This window comes from Pleurodeles waltl, chromosome 1_1, assembly GCF_031143425.1.
Source record: "Pleurodeles waltl isolate 20211129_DDA chromosome 1_1, aPleWal1.hap1.20221129, whole genome shotgun sequence".
Classification (NCBI taxonomy): Eukaryota; Metazoa; Chordata; class Amphibia; order Caudata; family Salamandridae; genus Pleurodeles; species Pleurodeles waltl.
The window spans coordinates 49,198,480-49,221,265 of record NC_090436.1 but is presented as its reverse complement, the minus strand read 5'-3'; the positions used below and the strand labels follow the sequence as shown (position 1 = coordinate 49,221,265).

The 22,786-nt window shown below is 46.1% G+C and overlaps 1 protein-coding gene across 3 annotated transcripts in view; it reads left to right on the top strand.

Moving 5' to 3' along the window:
- The window catches only part of LOC138261031 (protein CD300H-like), a 157,338-nt gene that overhangs the window by 16,628 nt on the left and 117,924 nt on the right, over nt 1-22,786 (top strand). For all 3 annotated transcript variants that reach the window (XM_069209757.1, XM_069209681.1, XM_069209842.1), the window contains exon 2: nt 3,599-3,931. In XM_069209757.1, the coding sequence (XP_069065858.1) occupies nt 3,599-3,931 (333 nt within the window). The remainder of the gene's footprint in view (nt 1-3,598; nt 3,932-22,786) is intronic.

Below are 22,786 nucleotides of genomic sequence, written 5' to 3'. Positions count from 1 at the left end.
CTCTTCCAAAAATACACTGTCCATAAACAACTGAAAGAAATTGACTGGCAATACGTTTTCTATATTCACTCTACACCCTGGGCGACCAGTAAAGGCAGGCAACTCTGGCTGCTTCGTGTTTGGGGCAACCCAGAGTTCAGGTCTTCCAATGGGAAACCTTTCAGTCTCAGGCTGCTGCACTATTGGCACATCAGTGTCCTCCTCTAAAACAGGCCCTTCATCTGCACAGAGAGTGGCTTCCTCATCAGAAGATTCCTCTCGAACTGAAAATTCACTGCCAGAATATCTCACTTCCTCCTCTGCCTCAGATGCAGAGTCAGTCTCAAAATCATGATAAGATGACTCAAAAAGCATACCAACAACCTACTGAGCAGTCACTCTGCTGCTAGCCATGATACTTTCTAAGAAGTGTAACTTGACAAATGTGCCGACAACAACCAGCACTGTCTAAAATAAGTAATAGACAAAGTGTGGTTTATCAAAAAGAGTTATGTACCCCAAAACTAGACCACTGACTTGCCTGAAAAAGCTAGACTCGCCAGCAACTACTCTGCACCGACACAGCAATCACCAATGATATCCCACTAAAAAGAAAAAAAGAAAAGAAAATTAGACATAAGACAACACAAATATCATTGTGCACAAATCTAAGGACAATTTTACACACAATCCTGCATTTAGTACACCACCTACAAACATGTCATTCATGCATGGCAACAATACTCTTTTGGAGTAAATTGTTTTTTCTTACCTTAAAAATGCAACTACTCAAACCACTGCTAAAACCGCAAGGACCCACAACAAAGGAAGCAAAAGCTTTGAGCTAGAACAAAAGGGAGAAATAAACTGTTAGAATCACAAATGCAAATACTTCGCCAGTTGACAAACACCCCGCCACTAAACATTTAGACATTTTCCTTGGTGTCTAGTAGTATCTGCCCTCACTGAGGGCAGATGGGCCTACACAAAATAGGCCGATCTGCCCCCAAGTGGGGCAGAAATGGCCAACAGTTTTGTGCCCCCCTTTGGGGGTGACGCTTGCCCAAGGGGCCACCCCCACACAAAAAAAACTTTAAAAAATCCCTGGTGTCTTTTGCCCCACTTAGAGGCAGATGGGCCTAAAACAAATAGGCCAATCTTCCCCCAAGGGGGGAAGACATGGCCATCAGTAATGTGCCTCCTTTGGGCGGGTGACCCTGGCCAAAGTGGCCGCCCCAAACACAAAACACACACACACCCAAGATCCCTGGTGCCTAAGTGGGTTCTGCCCCCAAGAAATAGGCTGAACTGCCCCCAAGGAGAGCAGAAATGGCCAACAGTTGTATGTCCCCCTTGGGGGGTGACCCTTGCCCAATGGGCCCCCACACACACAAAAAAATAAAACTTTAAAAAAATCCCTGGTGTCTTGGTGACTTCTGCCCCTCTTGGTGACAGATGGGTCTACAACAAATAGGCCGACCTGCCCCCCAACAGCTGTGTGCCCCCCTTGGGGGGTAACACTTGCCCAAGGGGCCACACCCCACACAAAAAAAATGAATCTTAAACAAATCCCTGGTGTCTTCTGCCCCCTTGGAGGCAGATGGGCCTAAAACAAATATGCTGATCTGCTCCCAAGGGGGGCAGAAAGGGCCATCAGTAATGTGCCCCCTTTGGGGGGTGACCCTTGCCAAAGGGGCCGCCCCTAACACAAAACACACACACACAAGATCCCTGTAAAAATCTGCCAATCTGCCCCCAAGGGGGACAGAGATGGCCCACAGTTCTGTGTCCCCTTTGGGGGGGGGGCAACCCTTCCCAAAGGGGCGACCCCAACACACACAAAAAACAAAGAAAAAAATCTCTGGCATCTTGGGGGCAGAAATGGCCATCAGTCATATGCCCCTTTTGAGGGGGCAACCCTTGCCCAAGGGGTGGCCCCAAGAAACAACAAGCACATAAACACACACACATACACACACAATTATTCATGGGGGTTAGTGGGTTCCAGCCCCCCATTCGAAAACATGGCCGATCTAGCCCCAGGGGGAGCCGAAACATACAAAAAAATCTTGCCCCTAGGGCAGCGACCCTTGCCCAAGCGGTTGCTGCCCTAAAAGATCATTATAAAATAATCCCTGGTGCCTAGTGGGTTTCAACCCCCCGGGGGGCAGATCGGCCAAAAAAACGGCAGTTCTAGGCCCCAGAGGTGGCTGAAACACAGAGCGACCTTTGTCTAAGGGGTCCCTTCCCAAAATAAACAAAAAAACATCCCTTGTGCCTAGTGGGTGTATTCCTGCTTCATGATCGCGGGCCTTGCTTATGATCGTGGAGCAGGAATCCTTTGAAACCAGGCACAGGGGTAAAGGGAAAACTCTTTTCTTTCCCCCTGTGTCTGTTTTCCCTCCCAAAACACCCTCTCCCACCCCCCCGGAGAAGGATTTACGTGAAAGGCATCCCTGGCAGCGTTTGATGATGATGGCACGCTGTGAGAGTGCCAACTTCATCAGATTGCAGAGGGGGGGCTCGGGGTGGAAGGGGAAGTGATTACCCTTCCATCCCTAACTGGGGGGTGTGGTGGGAGCTAGCGCCCACCCCTGTGGGCCAGGTGCAGGATGAACTGGTCTTGTCCTCGGCACACGTCAGCTGTGGCCAAGGCCGAGACCAGCTCATCTCAGGCACACAAGAGGTTAAAAATGTGTGTCCCTTTTGAATCATTTCAGCACCTCTGCTCTGGACCTTCTTTGTACCTTTACAGTACAGGAACTCCAGAATGGGTTATAGGTTTCTATCTGATGTCTCGTCTAATGATTTTCTCCGAGGTCAATTAAATTCTTCAAGTGAGCACTGCATAAATGGACATACAGGCTTGTTAAGAAGTAGGATATATATATAACATGTAGTGTGTTGAGCAATGTGTAGATCGCTCGGGGCACCGTACCATGAACTGAAGATCGTGTGTGTAAAAGTTCGCTTTTAGAATGCATGCGGAAAAAGCCGCCGGAGGGAGATGGAACGCGTCGGCTCCTCCGCTTGTCTCTCGGGGCGAAGAAATTAAGTATAAACGGATTAAAGGAATTCAGCGTGGAGTGATCATTACAAGGCATCTGGCCATTTAGGTTTCTTTCAATGCTCGAAGGCTCACACTCTGGGATGGTTTGGCTGGAAAGAACCAAAAATACCCCGTGAGATTGCTGGAGCGCTGGGTTATCTAAATAATGTCCTCATTAACAGAACACCATTTAGAGGCGCCATGAATCCCCGCCTCATTGCAGAACCCAACCTCATGCGTTTCAGAAAACTCTTGCACATGTAACTGTTCTCAATGGCTTTCAGCTGGACGCAAAAACTACCTTCCAGGGCCTCTCGGTAGTAACGGAGCACGGGTCCACTACTGAAGAGTATTGTTGTTTTAACTTGCACAGCCCAGTGATTACATTATCTGCAGCATATTTTATTCTAATTGCAGTATTTTGTTTCCTTTTATTGCTCTTTCAAGATATACAACACAGTTCACGAACATATCTAATTTAAGTAGAAATCTATTTTTAACATGTGAATGATTACATTGAGGGGACAGGGCGCCCTTGCTCATGTTTTACTGTGTGATTTCTCTTTAAAGCCAGGGGTCAGGCTCTGACCGGTTCACGTGAGGTCACAGGTATCCGTGGAGGGTCGGTGTCCGTTGAATGCAGCTATGAGGCCGAATACCGAGACTCTCCCAAATACTGGTGCCGAGGACCAGGCTGGTCCTGTGAGAAAGTTGTTGAAACATCCATGTCTGAGCGAGAGGTGCGGAAGGACCGAGTGACCATCAGAGATGAACCGAGCACCAGGACATTCACTGTGGTCATGGAAGGGCTGAGGCCGGAAGATGCTGGGAGCTACCAGTGTGGAATAGGCAGACCTGTTTCGCTTGATCCCCTATTCCTAGTCTCAGTGGTTGTTCTCACGGGTGAGTCCATTCTCTGACAGCTTTAATGATCACTCTGTCTCCGGGTGCTGGTAGGGGATGGGGGTTCATGGCTTGATACTGTGCATGTATGTTTGTTTGCAATTGTACTTGAATAGAGCAAGCTCAGCTGCGAAGCAGCAGTACAGTCCGCAGGTATGAACGCCCAGTGATGGAAGCGAGCAGTTAACACGTACAACCGGTGTGTGGAAGGCAATCAGAAATACTTTTCTTCTATGTGTGACACCACTTCAAAGAGACACTATACAGTACTAAATACCTCTTTTTGTGTTCTGTGTTTTCAACCACTATTCAATGTCATCAGTGTATTCAAAGAGTTCACTTCACTCTTCTCCAGTATCATTTGGGCTGTCTCTGCGTTTGGACTGTCAACAAATAACATTTACAAAGGCTCCTTTCCGACCAGTCCCAGAACTACACACTCACAAAAGATAAGGCTCATAAATGTGTGCTGCAAAAATACCCACAAAGTATGTATGTGCAAATACATCCGACCGGTTAAAAAATCTTTCAAACAGCGAAACACATTCACTTCCTCTGTCCCTAGCAACCCACTGACATAGTGTCAGTTATACACCCTGGATACGGTTGCAAAGACATTTCTTCATTAGCATGTAAGGGTTGCTAGAGGTCCTGAACCGACTTAAAAAGGGAGATGGTCTTTAAGAACCAGTGAAGCCCCAAGAAGAAGTGTAATTAGTAGAGTCCACCCACTAAGGCTAGAATGTCCTAAATTGACAAAGGCAGAAGGTAAAAGACGAACACTGGAATGTTGGACTAGAAACCTTCTGCCAACGATTATCATCCCGGAGCCACTTCCTGGTCTTCAATGGAGCTTCCATCATTCCTAGGCTCTGATAACTGTGCTCGTCTGATCTCTGTGTCTCTGGCCCTTCTGTAATTCGCATGTGACAAGGGGAATCACAAAATGGGCTCAAATACCCCTTGAGTCCTCGGGCCACTTCCGTAACACAGTACCTGAAGTCCCTGAAGTCCTGAAGATCCCTAGGACTAACTCACGCTGTTATGAGCTCAACTATTCATTTTTGCTGTTTTGTAATATAAGTTCCTTCTCCTATTCGTTCATAAACTATTCGTGTCTTTAAGAATTTGTCATTAAAAAATAATGTTATTTCATTCTGTCCACGTGTATTTGCTTGAATATATCCAGTTTATTAGTGAGTAAAGCTACACTATGTCCTCTGTTTCCTGCTCGCTTTACAGCACATTGATGCCTTTCTGGGCCTTGTCCATGTTCTATAAAACCTGGTAAATTAATATATAAAATTAACACTTGATATCGGCGCATCAAATCAACAGGATTTTTAGATATTTCGTAAGGCAGACTATTTAAGAACGAATTTGTTCTTTCAACTTTTAACCCCTCTTTTTATACTCTCTTGAAGGAAGCTTAGGTAGGACTATTGGGAACATTAACAAAAAGAGTTGCGTCTGCTTCCGTTACTAATGTTTCTGATTCCTTGTCCACTGGGGCCCAACCACTTCCACTTGCAAAACAAACAGTCAAATTTGCCAATATGATACCATTCACAAACTACGAATGTCGCAAGAGCAGTCTGTGATGACACCAGTGACCAAGGAAGTGAGCCAGGCGCAGTACGAGTTGAGAATTGAGAGGTGCACTGGTCCTGAATTATTCTCAGAAGCAGGCCAGCGGAGCACTATGGGAGTCAGGAGTCCCAGTAAGTTGTTTTGTGCAAGATGAAAAGCAAATTTAGCGATGCAGTACTCAAAATACGGTGAAGAAGCCCATGGCCGAAAGTAGCAAGCTCTTTGGAAAGTTCTCCCTTACCAAGCCAGAGGCCAACACAAAGATAATTTGAGGCTGCATGAGGAAAGGAAATCTGTGAGTGTGACAAACACGATCACTGAGGAAATGTACAAGCTTTGAATCTCCTTGAAGTACATACCTGGGAGATGCTAGCAGTTGGAGTAACAGAGGCTTGAGCCACAGAAGGAGAATTTTGCATAGAAAACTGTTGGAAATGGCCCTTTTTGCAGGGTTATCCCAACACATTTTGCCTCTGATCTTTTTTGACTGTGTGCTGCATTTCGTTTTTGCTGGCTTTAGGGCTCTGGGCACTTTACCACTGCTGACCAGTGCTAAAGTGCTCTGTGTCTAAATTATATTGGAGATTGGTTTATCCCTGACTGGCGTATTTGATTTACTAGTAAGTCCCAGATATAGTGCACCACGTGTGCCCAGGGCCTATAAATCAAATGCTAGTAGTGGACCTGCAGCACTGATTGTGCCACCCACATGAGTGGGAAGACTGCAGTGTCTGTGTGTGCAGTCTTGCGCTGCCATTTTGGCCTGACAATGTCGGCCCACTTGTCAGGCCCTTTTACTACATGTAAGTCACCCCTAATGTAGGCCCAGGGCAGCCTCATAGACAGGGAGCAGTTTATTTAAAAGGTAGTTCATGTAATGGCGTGTTTTACATGTCCTGATAATGAAATACTGCTAAATTTATTTTTCACAATTGCAAGGCCTGTCTCTCCCATAGGATAACATGAGGATTGCATTGAGATGTCCTTTAAGTGTAGTTTCCTATTGGGATCAGATAGAGATATGGAGTCTGGGGTCTCTGAACTCAAAATTTAAAAATACATCTTTTGGTAAAGTTTGTTTTTAGATTGTTAGTTTGAAAATGCCACTTTTAGAAACTGGGCATTTTCTTGCTTAACCATCCTGTGCCTCTGCCTGTCTGTGGAATACACCACTGGGTCAGGATGACAGTTGGGTTGCTTGTGAATTCACTTTAGACAGTCACCCAAAGGGAGCAGAGCTGTGCCCTGCATATCCTGATGGGTCTTCCTGAGCTAGAGTGGTGGGAAGAGCTGACACTTGCACCTGAATAGGGGTGTCTCTGTACTTAAAGCAGTCTCCAACCCCCTGGGGTGTGTCTGGGGCCAGGGCAGGAAAGGCAGGGTCTTGTGCACTACAAAGACTTTTCTTTGAAGTTTGCCTATTTCAAAGACAGAAACTGGACTGGTACTGTACCTCTGACCCCACAAATTTATGACACTTCTGGACTGAGGACATTCTGCCAGGAAGAAGAATTGGTTGTCGGAGGAGGGACTGCCACTCAGCCTGTTGCTTTGTTGTGCTGGCTTGCTGCTTGCTGCTGGCTGCTTCTGTCCTGGGAGTGAAACGACTGGACTTTGCTTTCTAAATCATGCTTTCCAGTGTTCTGCAAAGACTTGAACTGAGCTTGCCTCCTGTTGAGAAGTCTTGGGAACATTAAAAACTTCATCGGCCAGTGCCTGGGCTCTTCTGCTGAAAATCCTGACTTGCCAAGTGGCGCCAACTCCAGTCCCTTGGCCCTTGGAAGTGTCAGCTGGTGACCTGAAGAAGAAAATCCACGCACCGACGCTTAGCAGCAGAAACATTGATGCATCGCCTGTCCGACAGCTGAAGAATTGACACAGTGCATGTCTCGCGGCTACAGAACCAATGCAGCACCTGTTTCCCTGCGGCTTTACCACCACAGTATGTCTGGATTTTCCACGCATTGTCCATGGGGTGTCAATTTCTCACCAACCCCACACCACAGTCAGGAACCGAGAGGCTGCATGTCGGGAGATCAATGCATCGCCTTACCTGCAAGGAAAGAATCGATACATCACCTACCCTGTCAGTAAGGAACTAATGTATTGATTTGCTTTTCGGTGCCTCACCTCCTCCGGGACTGCATTGTCTTTGTTTTTAACACATACCAGGTACTGTGTGTTAAAAAGATACAACAATTGATTCCTACGGATCAAGATTCATTTAAACCTTTAAAAAGTGATTTCTTACTTGTGTATGTTGCATTTTTGTCTCTTTGGTCTTGTTTTACTCAGATAAATATTGGCTATTTGACTAAACTGCTGTGGAGTCCTTTTGTGGTGTTTTCACTGTGTTACAGTGTGGGTGTACACATACTTTACACATTGCCTCTGAGATACGCCTGGCTGCTTGAGCCAAACAACCAGTGGGGTGAGCAGGGGTTATCTTAGCTGTGTGACTCCCTTACCCTCACTAGACTGAGTCACCCTGACAAGAGTGAGGGTCCCTACTTGGACAGGGTGCTAACCACTGCCAACTAGAGACCCAATTTCTAAAAAAAAAAACCTTCCCACCTTACTACTGGAAGAGATTATGTAAGGCACATTCTAGCAGGAATCAATCACAGAGGACAACACTATCTACACTTCAGTCCCATGAGTTAGTACTCCTGGTAAGTCACCAATGGAACATTGCAGACGCAGCATGGACTCCTACTTGTCTCTAACAGATCCAGCTTCCCAAATCGCCCACATGGCCACAGATGTAGTTCAGGCAGGGACATTGGGCTGTCACTGCACCAAGCTAGAGAAGATGAAGACATCTAAATATCAAACACAACTTCCAGTATCATTGTCATACCTACACCCACTGCCACTGGGCTACAGAGGTTTCATGAAAGTCTTTTTATGCACGGAAACTCAGCAATCGTAACTATGTAAATCCCTTAGTGAATATTAAACAATCGTAAACGTACACAAAAGTGTACGTTTACCTTTGTGAATTAGGCCCTCTGATTGAAGTCCTTACAGAGAACTGCTCACAAAGCATTTGATTCCATGACATGTGGTTCGACAGACATGTCACAACCTGCGCACACACTGTTTTGAGCCATAGCAGAACAGAGAGATGCACAAAGACAGAACAGTACCAACATCCCTTAGAAAACCACCTACAAACATTTCATCATTCAGCTGAGACACCTGCCATAACAACATCCACCATATGTTGGTGCACAGCAACTCTTCGGGGCTTGAAAACTGAGGAAAGAGCTGGAATACACATTAAGAGTTGGAATTATGAGATACAAAGAGGTGGTGCACATGTGGGCAAAGGATGTAAGAAGCAATACAAGATAAATGTCAGTTTTGAGGTGATGCACAACTTCCTATGTATTCTCCTATTTGAATTTTGTTTAATGGTTCACAACTTTTGACATTTATACATTTTTTTGTAATTTTCATGATACTGTGAGCAAACAGAGATTGATAATTTAAAGCTCATTATTTGAGATTGTGTGTTAATTAAGGCTTCTTTGCTTTATGCTCACTCAAGAGTAGTCCCCATCTTCCTTACCTGGTGTGATGTTGTACTCTTCCTCTATTTGTATCTAGCACACGCATCCTTCTCTGTCTGCTCAAATAGCATGATTCTCTGTCAACACATCATCTCCTGTGTTTTTCTCCATGCAGTGCTGTCAGTGTGTGTAACCACCCAGCCATGTAGAGCTCTGGTATGGTAAATGCTAGAAATGAATAATGGGGATCTTTTATAGATTACACCTGGACCGTATTACAGATAGTGCCCTTGGGGTGCAACGGACTTGTGCGCCCACTTTGTGTGCTCCCAGGGCACTTTGGTATTAGAGAAGGGGCAGCAGACACTTGTGCAGTCCTTCCCATAATACATATAGCGCTGGTACTCATGTAGCGCCAGTGCTATCCCAAGAGGGCATTCCCTCATTTACATGAGGCAAGGCCCCATGCAGATGAAGGAATCTCTTTACCTCTGTGCCCGCGCCATATTATGAATGCAGACACAAAGGTAAAAAAGGTGTCAGGAAATGCACTGCAAGTGCGCCACAAAAAGGTGGTGCACTGTCAGTATGTCCCCTGATGGCAGCCCTTTGGACGGTGGAAAGGGGGTCCCACAGACACTCACTTCACCTACCTCTTAAGGGATTTCTAATCCCTCTCTAAAGTGTAGGCAGGTTGCCTCCTGTTCTGTTAAAAACGGACAGGCTTTGAAGCAGCGCGACTTTGCGGTGGCCCTGGGAGCATGTCCTTAACTGTAATATGACACACTTTCCCTGTTTGCGTAAGGCACATCTATTTAAAAATGAGCTGTGACAAAAAAAAAAAAAACAGGAAAATTGCACCCTATGTGGAGTAGGGCCCCAAGTTACCTACTCCAGCTTCATGGTAATTTGCATGCACATCTTGACTTTTTTTAAGCTACTTTGTGCATTCTTTTCATGCATCGATATTTTAAATTATCTTTTTGGGATTCACTATTCTGTGTCACAATTTAAGTTCAATATTGTGTTGCAACACTCCTGCTTTTACCTATTACCTCTCTTCTGGCATCCTGTATTTATTTATATTTTTTTTGTATTCATAAATTGATCCGTAATTTCAAGCCCCAAATGAATTTTTCTTTTGCTATGAGTAATCCTATGAGCTATGCAAGAAACATTTCGGAACATATCAAATGCTGGCAATGCCAGTCGGACTGGTGTTGTCTGCCAGGCTTTTGATGGTGTCAGTGTTTGATTTTTTTTTGCCACATTTCATATAAAACATTGTTCTGGGAGTTGCTAGATGTTGGCAAAATTCAATATTAAAAAAAATACAAAATTGGAAAAAAGCGCAACTCGCGGTCATCTGAGGATGCTAGACTAGGGGAAAGTCACAAGTGCAGTCTGACCGCGATTCAGGAGAGTCCAGATAAAGGGGTCAAATTAGATCAGCTGAACAAATTACCTTCTCAAAGTCCAGTGCAAAGAGTCCATTTTACGGTGGAGGAGGCAGCAAAGAGCAGGGAGAGCATCGCAGATGGTCGTTGCTGTTGGATGAAAAGCAGGCCTAGCATCGTTGATGGTCATCACTGTAGCGTGAGGATTTGGTCACGAGTAATCGATGGTCGTTGTTGGAGCTTTGCATTGACAATCACCATAGACCATCCTTGATGTAAAGTGAAATGAAGATATTGCATTGCTGGTCATTGCTGAAGGTCGTGTTGCTCAAAAAGTTGTGTTCACCGGAGTTTCGTGTTTGTGGTCATCACGGGCAGCAAAGTCTATGGACTTGTTTGCAGATCCAAAGAGCCCAAAACTTCAGAAATTCTTCTTTCATCACAGGATCATATCTAATGCCGGTACACTGCTCACAACCTGGGGTAGGACCGCTTGGGGATCAGGAACTCACTCCAGCAGAGGTCAGCAGGGCTCAGGAGGTCCAGTTACAGGTCCAGTGCAGCAGATCAGCTTGGCCTGTCCAATAATTGTTTACTTGGGGTAAATCAGTTGATTAGGCTCCCATGTGATTAGCAAGCATCCTCTTATTCATCTGCATGGTTTGTCAACCTCTTCAGATTAGAAAGATAATCTAAAAGTATGCTTATGTAGAAGTCAAGGACAAAGAAAAATATATCTGCAATAAAGCTAAATGTAAAAGAATTGAACCCACATAAAGGAGCAATAGGTAACTATAACTTGCACCATCGACATGCACAGCTAATTACTTCACATATTCTATCATTGATGGCACCTTCAATGCATCATTCATATTATCACTACAACATTTGCAATAAAATTATTGATGAAAAAATAAACTGTGCATGGCAAGGACGCAAGTTATAGTTACCTTAGGGCCCAAGTTATAGTTACTTGAAATAACTATTTGGCTTTTACATTGAATGTATATATGAGACCTAGTGGCCATTGCCACTAGATAGTTATAGTTAGGACCTAGTTTCAATGTGTGTTTTATTTTGCCAATAACTTTGGCACCACTTGACGGATCTTCCCAATTTTTTTAAACTTATACTGTGGCCAGTTCAGCTGCTGGCTTGAAAGTTTTGGGGTGATCCACCAAGGTGGGGCCTAGAAAAAGGTGGGGTCCCAAAACACACCTCCCCATTCATTTTTCTATAGGGTCTTTAGACACGTCTATAGCCCATACTGGTGAATGGAATTAAATCAGTTTTGGCAGGAAGGTAGATGCTGTTTCGTAGAATACGCCTTTTGTGGTTTGGTGATAGCCCGTTCAGTAGTTTTGGAGTAATTTAAGGCCAAAAACTATAGATTTATAGGGACTCGGATCCTCCCCGGATCTGACTGTCCCCGTGCAAATATCTGATTGGCTGCCAACACTTCAACAAGGAAGTGTTGAAAGCCATCTTGGGACTCAGCCTCAGTCGTGTCACAGGGAATAAAAATAAAAAAAATGGAAAAGGGGCAAGGGCAAGGGGGACACTTTGACCCTTGACCCCCTAGCTCTGGTGCTGGGGTCCCAGAGGGACCCCACCAGGACTTAAAAGTTTAAATGTTGGAAATATCAGTGGATTCAGATCTGCGGATTTTCCCAACATTTTTTTTAAAAAAACGGGCGGCTTCCCATCTTTTCTGTGAAGCACACAGGTGGGCTATGTCCTCAGGGAATGAGGAAAAAGTTAGGAGTGGGGCGCATGAGGCCACCTCCTGGCCTTGCCATAGCCCCGGGGACCAACATCTCTACAGGGCTTCAATCTAATTTGATGTGTGGGGACTGCTCCTCCCCCCACAGCCCTGCAGACCACCAACTCCATAGGACAAAAATGAAATTATCAGAGTGGTCTGTTTCGGACCTCCGCACGCAGCCCCGGGGACTGCCACCTACCCGGGGATTAATGTTAATTGAATGCAGATAGCCGCAAAGCCCTTCATAGCCCTGGGGACTACCACCTCCCCGGGGCTTTAAATAAATACAGTGTAGGGGCCGTGCAGCCGCCTGCAGCCCCTGGTACTGCCACCTCCCTGTGGCTTTGAATAAATAGAATGCTGGGGTCTCCATGGCTTCCACTCGAAGAGCTAATGATGGCCCTCAGGACCACCAACCCTCAGGGTCGGCTCCTGTTATGTCCCGGGGTGCCTACCTCTGAGACATAGGCCCATATTTATACTTTTTTAGCGCCGCATTTGCGTCATTTTTTTTATGCAAAATCGGCGCAAACCTACGAAATACAATTGTATTTTTGTAAGTGTGCGCCACTTTTGCGTAAAAAAGTGGCGCAAACGCGGAGCTAAAAAAGTATAAATATGGACCATAGTGTTTTGCTTGGTGGGAGCTGACAGCTCCCACCAAGCAAAAGCAAATAAAGTCTGCTTTGTTACAGAAAGAGAAGTTTTCATCTGTTTCCCTGCACACAAATATGTGTGCAGGAAACAGAGGAAAACATTGCTCCCAAAAGCAGTAATCTGTTATTTAAAGAAGCTGCCTGCTTGTGGGAGCAATGACAGCTCCCACAGAGTGTGGGTAGCCGGCTAGGGCCCCGGGGGACTTCAGGCCCTCCCTGCGGTGCAGTTAATCTCTCTCTTCTATCCCATAGTGGGATTGGGATATATATATATATATATATATATATTAAAAAAGGAGAGAGATTGTCATTGTAAATGTCTGTCTATACAATGTCTTCAAATATACACAGCACAGGAAGAAGTCACATGTGACATAATGGTTAATGTTTCAGACCTTTCCACTGAAAGTTGAGGGTTCTAATCCAGGTGGGTCATTTCCCTACATTAATTTGCTTTGAAATTCAAACGTTTAAGGTTCATAATGAAAGGTGATCTCACTCTTTTTAATTGAAAAATACATTTTTATTTTCAATTTGTACAGAAATATCTCATTCTAAGCATATCATTCACCAAAGCCTAAAAAAATCTCCAGCTCTCTCCCTCTCACTGTCTATTTCTCTTTTTCAATCTTTTTCTCCCACTCACCCACCCAGACCATTATACACTGACTCACTGACTCTCAGTCCCATTCAGACACTCAGCACCCACTCACAGACCCACTCAGACCCTCACACACCCACTCACAGACCCACTCAGACATTCATGCACCCACTTACAGACTCAGCCAGACACTGACGCACCCACTAAATAACTGATGAACCCACTCTGACACCCAGACAGACACTCTCATAGCCACTCTCACCCCTAGATAACGTCTCACACCTATTCTCACACACAAAGAAAAAGGCAGCGGCCAACTCTTGCCACGCATGACCAAAGGGCCTTGCGCAGCATGGGGTTGGGTGGTTAGAGGGGTTGGTGGCGGTAGTTAGATTAACGTGTAGTATTGAAAATTATTTACGTTTAAAAAAAACATAGAAATTCACTGAAAATACCAAAGGTTACAGAGACGTTATAGTTAGGAAATAGAATTTAAAAAAACATAGAAATTCACTTAGAAAACCATGGTCCATATTTACAAGGAACTAACGCAAATGGATTTTCTAGATGTGTCAATAGAGGTTGTGGGGAGAAATTGCAAATTAAGTTACATCGTAAAAGTACAGCAGGAAACTGCATTCTCCATGCGAGTAATCATCACCCTGCAAATCTTAAATGGAGTATCCACTATGGACAATTAGTCAGGGCCAAAAGGAACTGCAGCACTCAACAGACCTATAATGAAGAATAGGGGAGAATGATCAGTAGGTTTGGAGCAATGGTTATTCAATGAAAGCCCTCAGGGCAGCAAGCTAAAAAGCATCCAAAAATTACCAGGGAAACTCTTTTGGTTAAAAGAGGGAATATTGTAGAAAAACATGATGAAATTAGAGTAATATCAACTTTTAACTGTGAGAGTGTAGCTATTAAGAGAATGGTGACAAAGCACTGGCATTTGGTTAAACAGGACCCTGTGATTGGGAAGACTTTGACCTGTTCTCCACAGTTCACTCATCGCAAACCTAGATCTTTGTGAGATATTTTGGTACATAGTCACTTGAGTGTACAAAGCACAAAGATTGGAAAGCTACATGATCAGAAAGGTTTCTACTAACGTGGGAGATGGGAGATGCAAGACGTGCAAGAGAAATGTAAACACATGTGACATGGCCTTGGGCGAGGTTAGAAGGATAAACAAATGTATCTCCTGTGGGTCTGATTATTGTATTAATGTTTTACAGTGCCCCTGTGGGCATCAATATGTGGGCAGTACTATTGGTCCTGTCATAAAGAGGGTTCTTGAGCAGTATGGAACAGTTAAGAACAATGATGTATCTTATCCTGTTGCCAGGCATTGGGCCAAAGTACATAACCAAAATGGTGACCTTTTGTTTTCTATGTTTGTAATGTTTGTGTAGATATATTTACAGTGAATTGGGCACAAATCTTTAAACCAGACCATGACGAAGACCCTTCTGGTTTGAAAAGCGTAGGTAAATAAAACTTTTGAAAAGATGTTGACATGCTGAGTGCGGTTTTCCTTTCTGATGATATATTGCTGAAGGATTTGATTATAAATTATAGGATCTACACCCGTTTGCCAGCACCAGCCCTGTTTGGTGGACGAGGCTGGTAGAGTTGTGGAACTGTTTTATATATATAAAGGGACGTAATAGTTAGGAAATAGAATAAAAGAAAAACATAGACATTTGCTTAAAAAACAAAGGTTGCAGGGACGTTATTGTTAGCCTCATTTTGCCTGTACAAAACCATAGAAATGTACCTGTTATAGTTAGAGTTATTTCAAGTAACTATAACTTGCACCCTAAGGTAACTGTAACTCGCACCCCCACCATGCACAGTTATCTCATTAATAGTTTTACTGCTAATGTGTGATTGATATTTTTAATGATGTTATAAAAGTTGTCATGAATGTTGTAATATCTGGGGTAATCAGTAGTGCATGGCAATGGCGCAAGTTTAGGGACCTTCGGGAATGAGTTATAGCCCATAGAACCCCCCCCCTTTATTTATTTTTTAAACTAGCCCCAGGGAGAGGGTTGTCCCTGGGGTGCGGGGAGGAGGGAGTGCACGCCCCCGACCTCTAATATATATTTTGCCATGGAAAGGCGGATGTCCCCGGGCTTTAGTAAGCCCTAGGAGGGGGGCCCTGTAACCCCCCTTTCTATTATTACCTGCAAGTTATGCTCTAAGGTAACTGCAACTCACACCCATTCCATGCAACAAAAAAAATTAATGAGTAATTTTACATCAAATGTTACAGTGATATTATCAATAATATTATAAAAGATGTCATGAGAACTGTTATATTTGGAGTAATTAGCAGTGCATGGCGATGGCATTTCATTCTTATCCATTCATAGCCCTACCTTCACTAAGAGAAAAAGGTTTTGGTTGACTTGACAACCTGGTTTTTAAAATGTTGTCAACTAACAAACCTTCCAAAGTGATACTTTTGATAAAAGATACTGATAGCTACTATTGTACCTTGTGCAAAATAATAATGTTGGTGGCTAATCTGATATCCAAAATGGGTGCATTATGTTTTTGTCTAGGTGCACAGACCACCAGTGCCACCACAAGCACCAGCTAGCCAGTTGTGGTCGAGGAAGCCCAGTTGAGTCAAGGGAGTGGTGGGCTAACCATGTCAAAAGAGACCTTTTCTCAAAGGGAGGGGTGGGGGAAGCAGTCCCAGTGGTGGCAGGGACAAGTGGTCTCCTTGATATCCCACATCCTGCCCACATAATTTTTCCACCTAAAACTGGTGCACAGTTTGATTTGATTTTGCAGTGTAGGCAAAAAGTGATTGGTAAAAACCCCTTGTCCTTTGTGGGCCTGTATGCGAACTGCACCTCATTGATGACTGAACCGTTTTGAACTACTTGGCGGCTCCTACCACCTACCCATATTGGGTGGGAAGTTCGACGGCCATGACAGCGCCCTGATGGATGAGTCCAAAGCATACTGCTGTGGTTTTGAGAGGAGTTCTATTTGTGGGTGGGATACGGAGGGGTGGTCGGGCCCAGTAGGGGGGCCTGAGTGGGTGGGGGGTGGTTCTCATATTGGGAGTTACTCGATTTGCTGTTTCTGTTCTGATTCCTTTGCCTTACTCCTACCCTCTCCTGCAGCTGATTCCCTTTAAGTGTGGGTGGAAGGAGGGTGGAGCGATTGCTTAGGATAATGAGATGGCTTCTAACAGTGCAACTTCTGTGAGATGCCTGACATATAATATTCGGGGGCTAAATGATGGGTGCAAGATGACAGTTGTCAGCTTATATACAGTGCCACGCAATAGATGTCTGCATGCTTCAGGAAACTCATGTGACTGAGGCTACGAGGTCTAGTGTGTGGGCTGGCCAGATAGGTGAGAGTCACTTGGCGGTGTATTCTAGCTACTCCCAGGGGGTGACCATTCTGCTTCGAAAAGGTTTGCAGTGGCATACAGAAAAAGGGCTTACAGACCCCCAGGGTCAATATGTCATGCTGCAGGGTACATTACAGGATAGGCCATTTTGTCCTGGTATCAGTTTACGGTCCCAATGTTGATGATCCAGAGTTCTTTGGGGAGGTGTGACGACTGATCAACTCCTTGGGCTCTGGGTCCCTGTTATGGGGTGGAGATTTTAATGTTGTGCTGGACTTTGAGGCACATAGAGAGAGCTGGGCTCGGTGGCAGCTTATGGTGGCCGCAAAGGCTCTATCCCTTATTATGGATGAGGGTGCCTTGGTGGCTCTATGGAGGGTGAAACATGGTGTGGACAGGGAAGGTACATGCCTAAACACCATGCATGACATCTGGTCCCATATTGACCAGTGGCTCGGTACCAGAGACGTAGATCTTTGGACGGTGTCTATCGAACACATGCCCCGCACTTTGTCAGACCATTCTCCAGTTACATTGAAATTGCAGATCCCTGGGGGCCCTTGCCGCGGATTTTCATGGAAGCTTCCCCATGATGCGTTAAGGGATCAGGCCTTTATGGAGGAGATTCGTACTCCCATTGTGGAATATTTCATAGTCAATCAGGGGTCGGTGTCTTTGGGGGGCACTCTGTGGGAGGTATTCAAGGTAGTTATTTGCGGGATTTGCCTCACCAAGCAGCATGGTGTGTTGAGAGCGCTCCAACGTGAATTAGAAGATTTAGAGGCTCAGCTGGCTGATCTGGAGAAACTAATTTGTATGGAGGGATCCGGCGCTCTCCTGGCTGACCTCAGAAAGACGTTGTTGCAGTATGAGGAGGCGGCAACTCGCGAGGTTTGCTTTATAAGCAAAAGAAGAAAAGGCTAGGAGATACCCTGAGGGCGTGTAAAACGCTGGCTGCAAAGCTTCGTCAGCCGTGGGCAGGGAATTATATTGTTGAGTTGGTGGATGCGGCTGGAGTACGCCATACTGGCACAGAGGGGATCGATCAGGTCTTGTCTGATTTTTACTCCGTTTTGTATGCCGGTCGGTAGCGCACCATGCAGCGTAAGCTGAATATTCTGAGGACATTAGCCTTCTCTGGCTTGAGAACTCACAAAGGCAATATTTGGACACTCCCTTTCCTGTCGAAGATGTTATTCAGACTATTCGCAGGTTGTTGAGTGATAAGGCCCGGGGTTGGACAGCCTGCCATTGGCTTTCTAGAAGGAATACACAGATCTATTAGCACCACATTTGCTAGAGGTTTATGCGGAGGCGCTTGATGGCGGTCTTCTCCCACCCTCGTTGCGTGAGGCCATCATCGTGACAATCTTGAAACCAGGGAAGAATCCGTGTAGTTGCGACTCCTATTGGCCCTTATCATTAATCAATACAGATAATAAGATCCTGGCGAAACTCATTGCCTCCAGTCTTGAGCCTCTGCTCCCTTCTTTGGCACTGCTGGATCAGTCTGGATTTGTGCCAGGCCGCTCAACCTTGTATAATCTTTGCACTTTTTTTGCGGTGTCCCGTATGGTGGAGCCCAATGAGCATGCAGCAGTGGTGTTCTTGAACACCACTAAGGCGTTTGACTCCCTTGCATGGTCTTACATGTTCGGGCTGCTGGTTAGGGTGGGGCTCAGTCCTCGGTTCATTAAATTGGTTTGCTTGCTGTATTCTGCTCCAATAGCCAGATTGCAAATTAATGGAATGGTCTCGGATCCCTTTCTGATAGCTAGGGGTACTCGACAATGTTGTCCTCTTTCGCCGCTGCTATGGTAGGGGCCTGGCGTTGAGACAGTGCCCAATGATGTTGCGTTATATGTTCATGACCTGCAGTTAAACCTTGATATGTTGATAGACCAGACAGTCCGGTTTGGCCGGATTTCTGGGATCACGATTAACTGATCCAAGTCTCTGTCGGCTGCTACGGTGCAATGCTATTCAAGATACCCCCTTTGTTGGGCTGATAGACTGGTGGGTTATTTTGATATTAATGTGATTTTGCCTACATTTCGTTATCTATTCGTTAACATACCCCTCTTGTCTGGGAAGGTAGACAGCCCACGATCTCATGGGAACAGTTGACGTTGCCATTTGAAATGAGCGGCCTGGTGGCCCCGGGTCTGGCACTTTACTATAATTGCATGCAGGCCTATTTTGAGCATTTCTGGTTGTACCCTATAAGATACTTACCGCATCTGGTGCCGGAATATGGTTCAGTCTGGGGTGATTGGGGGGCCGCACAGGCTTAGGTCAGGGAGGGTCGGTACTGTGGTGTGCACGGCGTGGGCTTGGCAGGTGCTCCTGAGGCAGGTGGAGGTTGGGGAGCTTTTCGCGCCTTCGAAGCCTGTGTGAGATATCATGGATCTGCGGATATCTGAGGAAGGACAGTTTTGTGAACGCTTACGTGACTTGAATATGACTACCTTAGGGTCTTGGTTTCCAGGGGGGGGGTAGTTTATCTCGGCCGCACTTGGCGTACACATAATACAGTGCTGTATCACTTATTCTTCCTCAGAATCAAGGATATTTTTCAAGTGCGGTATCCCTCCTTCCCTGCGATTCCCCTGGTATGCCGTGTGCTGGAGCTTATGTACAGAGCACCATCTCCGCGACGACTCATTACAGGCCTGTATGTCTGCACGCAGACAACTGCTGCCCCTGTTGAGTCTAGGTCCAGACCTCATTGGGTGGTGGACATCGATGGAGGCTTACTGAGGCAGATTTTCTACACCTGGCGTGGAACTGCAGAGTGCTACAGGCTTACTGGACAGAGGTGCTGGGGGCGATAGGGGAGGTGATCGGGAGTGTGGTGCCGAGTTCCCCCAAGGGTGGCCTCCTGGGATATGTCAAGGAGGTACCTTCAGATCATAGGAAGCTGCTGTTGCTGCTGGCTAAGCATAGGGTGGTGATGTACTAGGGGAGGAAACAGACACCCTGTTGCAGAGAATGGCTGAATAATGCTGTGCACTGCCAGGAACAATTAATGGTCTATTGGGAGCTGATGTGGATAAATTACTGGCCTCGAGACATCTGGGCCCCCTGCGATCGTTTCTTGAGTCTAGGCCACAGGGTGGTACAAGGCTGCTAACACATAGCTATTGTCGTGGAATAGTCGATGTCCCCCCTACTGGGGGGAGGAGATACTACTCCCCTGGTGTGGGGGAGATGTGGCTGCTGCTTATACCCTCCCCCCTCCTTTCCCTCTCTTCCCTGTACCTCCCTCTCCGCCTGTTCTGTTCTTACTCTTTCGATGTTCACCGCCATGATCTACAACGCACAAGACTGAGACCTGTCATCCCATTGTTTGTGGGGCTGCCCATTGGTCCTCTCCTCGCGGGGGCTTCCTGGGGGTTGCTGGACCGGCTATTGGCATAGTACTGCTACTGGGGTCGTCTGTCTAATGTGTCAATTATGTCTTGTGATTGCTGTTTCGGTGAGTGTTCTGTTTGGTTGTATTTACTAATAAAAAAAACTGGTAATGTGTCAACATTTTATGTATTTTCAGGGGAAGTACAACAAGGAGAAATATTTTTATTTCTCCTCTTTTTTTGCAATCAAGTTTACAAAATTAGTTATGACCACGTTCTCTCCACAACACAAGTCATCAACGACTCAATATATCACTCATTGGTGCAATACTTACCTGTTCCAAGTGTAGTCAAAATGTGTCTATTATATCTCTTTTCCCATAGAAGGGGCACTCAAAGGCAGCCTTGCATAAATAATGATCTTTACTGCCAGCCCAACTAGGGAATGAAACAAGAATAATGGGGAAGGGTGACATTGTCTTATGTATTGTAAGTACTTAGTGAGGTTTTTGGTGTGGACACTGGACCACGCCATACATGTGACTAAATAAATGCGGATGCAAAAGTCAGACAACAAATATAGAAATGTAGTTCTACTTATTTTTTTCTTTTTTTTTAAAAAAAAACAGTTTGACGATTGTGAGGAAATGCCTCCTCGGCATGGTTACCCCCTAACTTTTTGCCTTTGCTGATGCTAAGTTTTGATTGAAAGAGTGCTGGGACCCTGCTAACCAGGGCCCAACACCAATGTTCTTTCCCGAAACTGTACCTTTGTCTCCACAATTGGCACAACCCTGTCACTCAGATAAGTCCCTTGTAACTGGTACCCCGGGTACAAAGGGCCCTGATGCCAGGGAAGGTCTCTAAGGGCTGCAGCATGTCTTAAGCCACCCTGGGGACCCCTCACTCAGCACATGCACACTGCCTCACAGCTTGTGCGTGCTGGTGGGGAGAAAATTACTAAGACGACATGGCACTCCCCTCAAAGTGCCATGCCAACCTCACACTGCCTGTGGCATAGGTAAGTCACCCCTCTAGGAGGCCTTACACCCCTAAGGCAGGGTGCACTATACCACAGGTGAGGGCATATGTGCATGAGCACTATGCCCAAACAGTATCTAAGCAAAACCTTAGACATTGTAAGTGCAGGGTAGCCATAAAAGTATATAGTCAGGGAGTTTGTCAAACACGAACTCCACAGTTACATAATGGCTACACTGAAAACTGGGAAGTTTGGTATCAAATTTCTCAGCACAATAAATGCACAATGATGCCTGTGTGCATTTTATTGTAACATGCACCCAGAGGGCATCTTAAAGATGCTCCCTGAATGCCAACCCAACTTCTAGTGTAGGCTGACCAGTTTCTGCCAGCCTGCCACACACCAGACATGTTGCTGGCCACATGGGGAGAGTGCCTTTGTCACTCTGTGGCCAGGAACAAAGTCTATACTGGGTGGAGGTGCTTCACACCTCCCCCTGCAGGAACTGTAACACCTGGCGGTGAGCCTCAAAGGCTCACCCCTTTTGTAACAGCACCCCAGGGCATCCCAGCTAGTGGAGATGCCCGCCCCTCCGGCCACTGCCCCCACATTTGGCGGCAAGGCTGGAAGAGATAATGAGAAAAACAAGGAAGAGTCACCCACCAGTCAGGACAGCCCCTAAGGTGTCCTGAGCTGAGGTGACCCCTGCCTTTAGAAATCCTCCATCTTAGTTTTGGAGGATTCCCCCAATAGGATTAGGGATGTGTAGCCACCCTCCAGACATAAACACACACCTAAATATAGTATTTAGGGGCAGCCCAGAACCCATGAAATCAGATTCCTGCAACCTGAAGAAACAAGAAGGACTGCTGACCTACAAGCCTGCAGAGAAGACGGAAGACAACAACTGATTTGGCCCCAGCCCTACCGGCCTGTCTCCTGATTCGAAAACCTGCAACCAGCGACGCATCCAACAGGGACCAGTGACCTCTGAAGCCTCAGATGACTACCCTGGACTAAATGACCAAGAAACTCCTGTGAGCAGCGGCCCTGCTCAACACCAGCAACTTCTTTGCAACAAAGAAGCAACTTTCATTTCCCGCCGGAAGCATGAGACTTCACACTCTGCAACAGACGCCCCCGACTCGAGATCCAGATAACAAACACCACAGGGAGGACCCCCTTGAGCCCCCACAGCGACGCTGTAGAGAGAATCCAGAGGCTCCCCCTGACCGCGACTGCCTGTAACAAGGGACCTGAAGCCTGGGACCAGCACTGCACCCGCAGCCCCCAGGACCTGAAGGAACCGAACCTCTGTGCAGAAGTGACCCCCAGGCAACCCTCTGCCTAACCCAGGTGGTGGCTATCCCAAAAAGCCCCCCGTACCTGCCTGCACCGCTAGAGTGACCCCCGGGTCCCTCCATTATTTACTTTCTGAAACACAACGCCTGCTTTGCACACTGCACACAGTCGCCCCTGTGCCGCTGAGGGTGTGGTTTGTGTGCCTACTTGTGTCCCCACAGTGCACTACAAAACCCCCCTAGTCTGTCCCCGAAGACGCAGGTACTTACCTGCTGACAGACTGGACCCCAAGCACCCCTGTTCCCCATA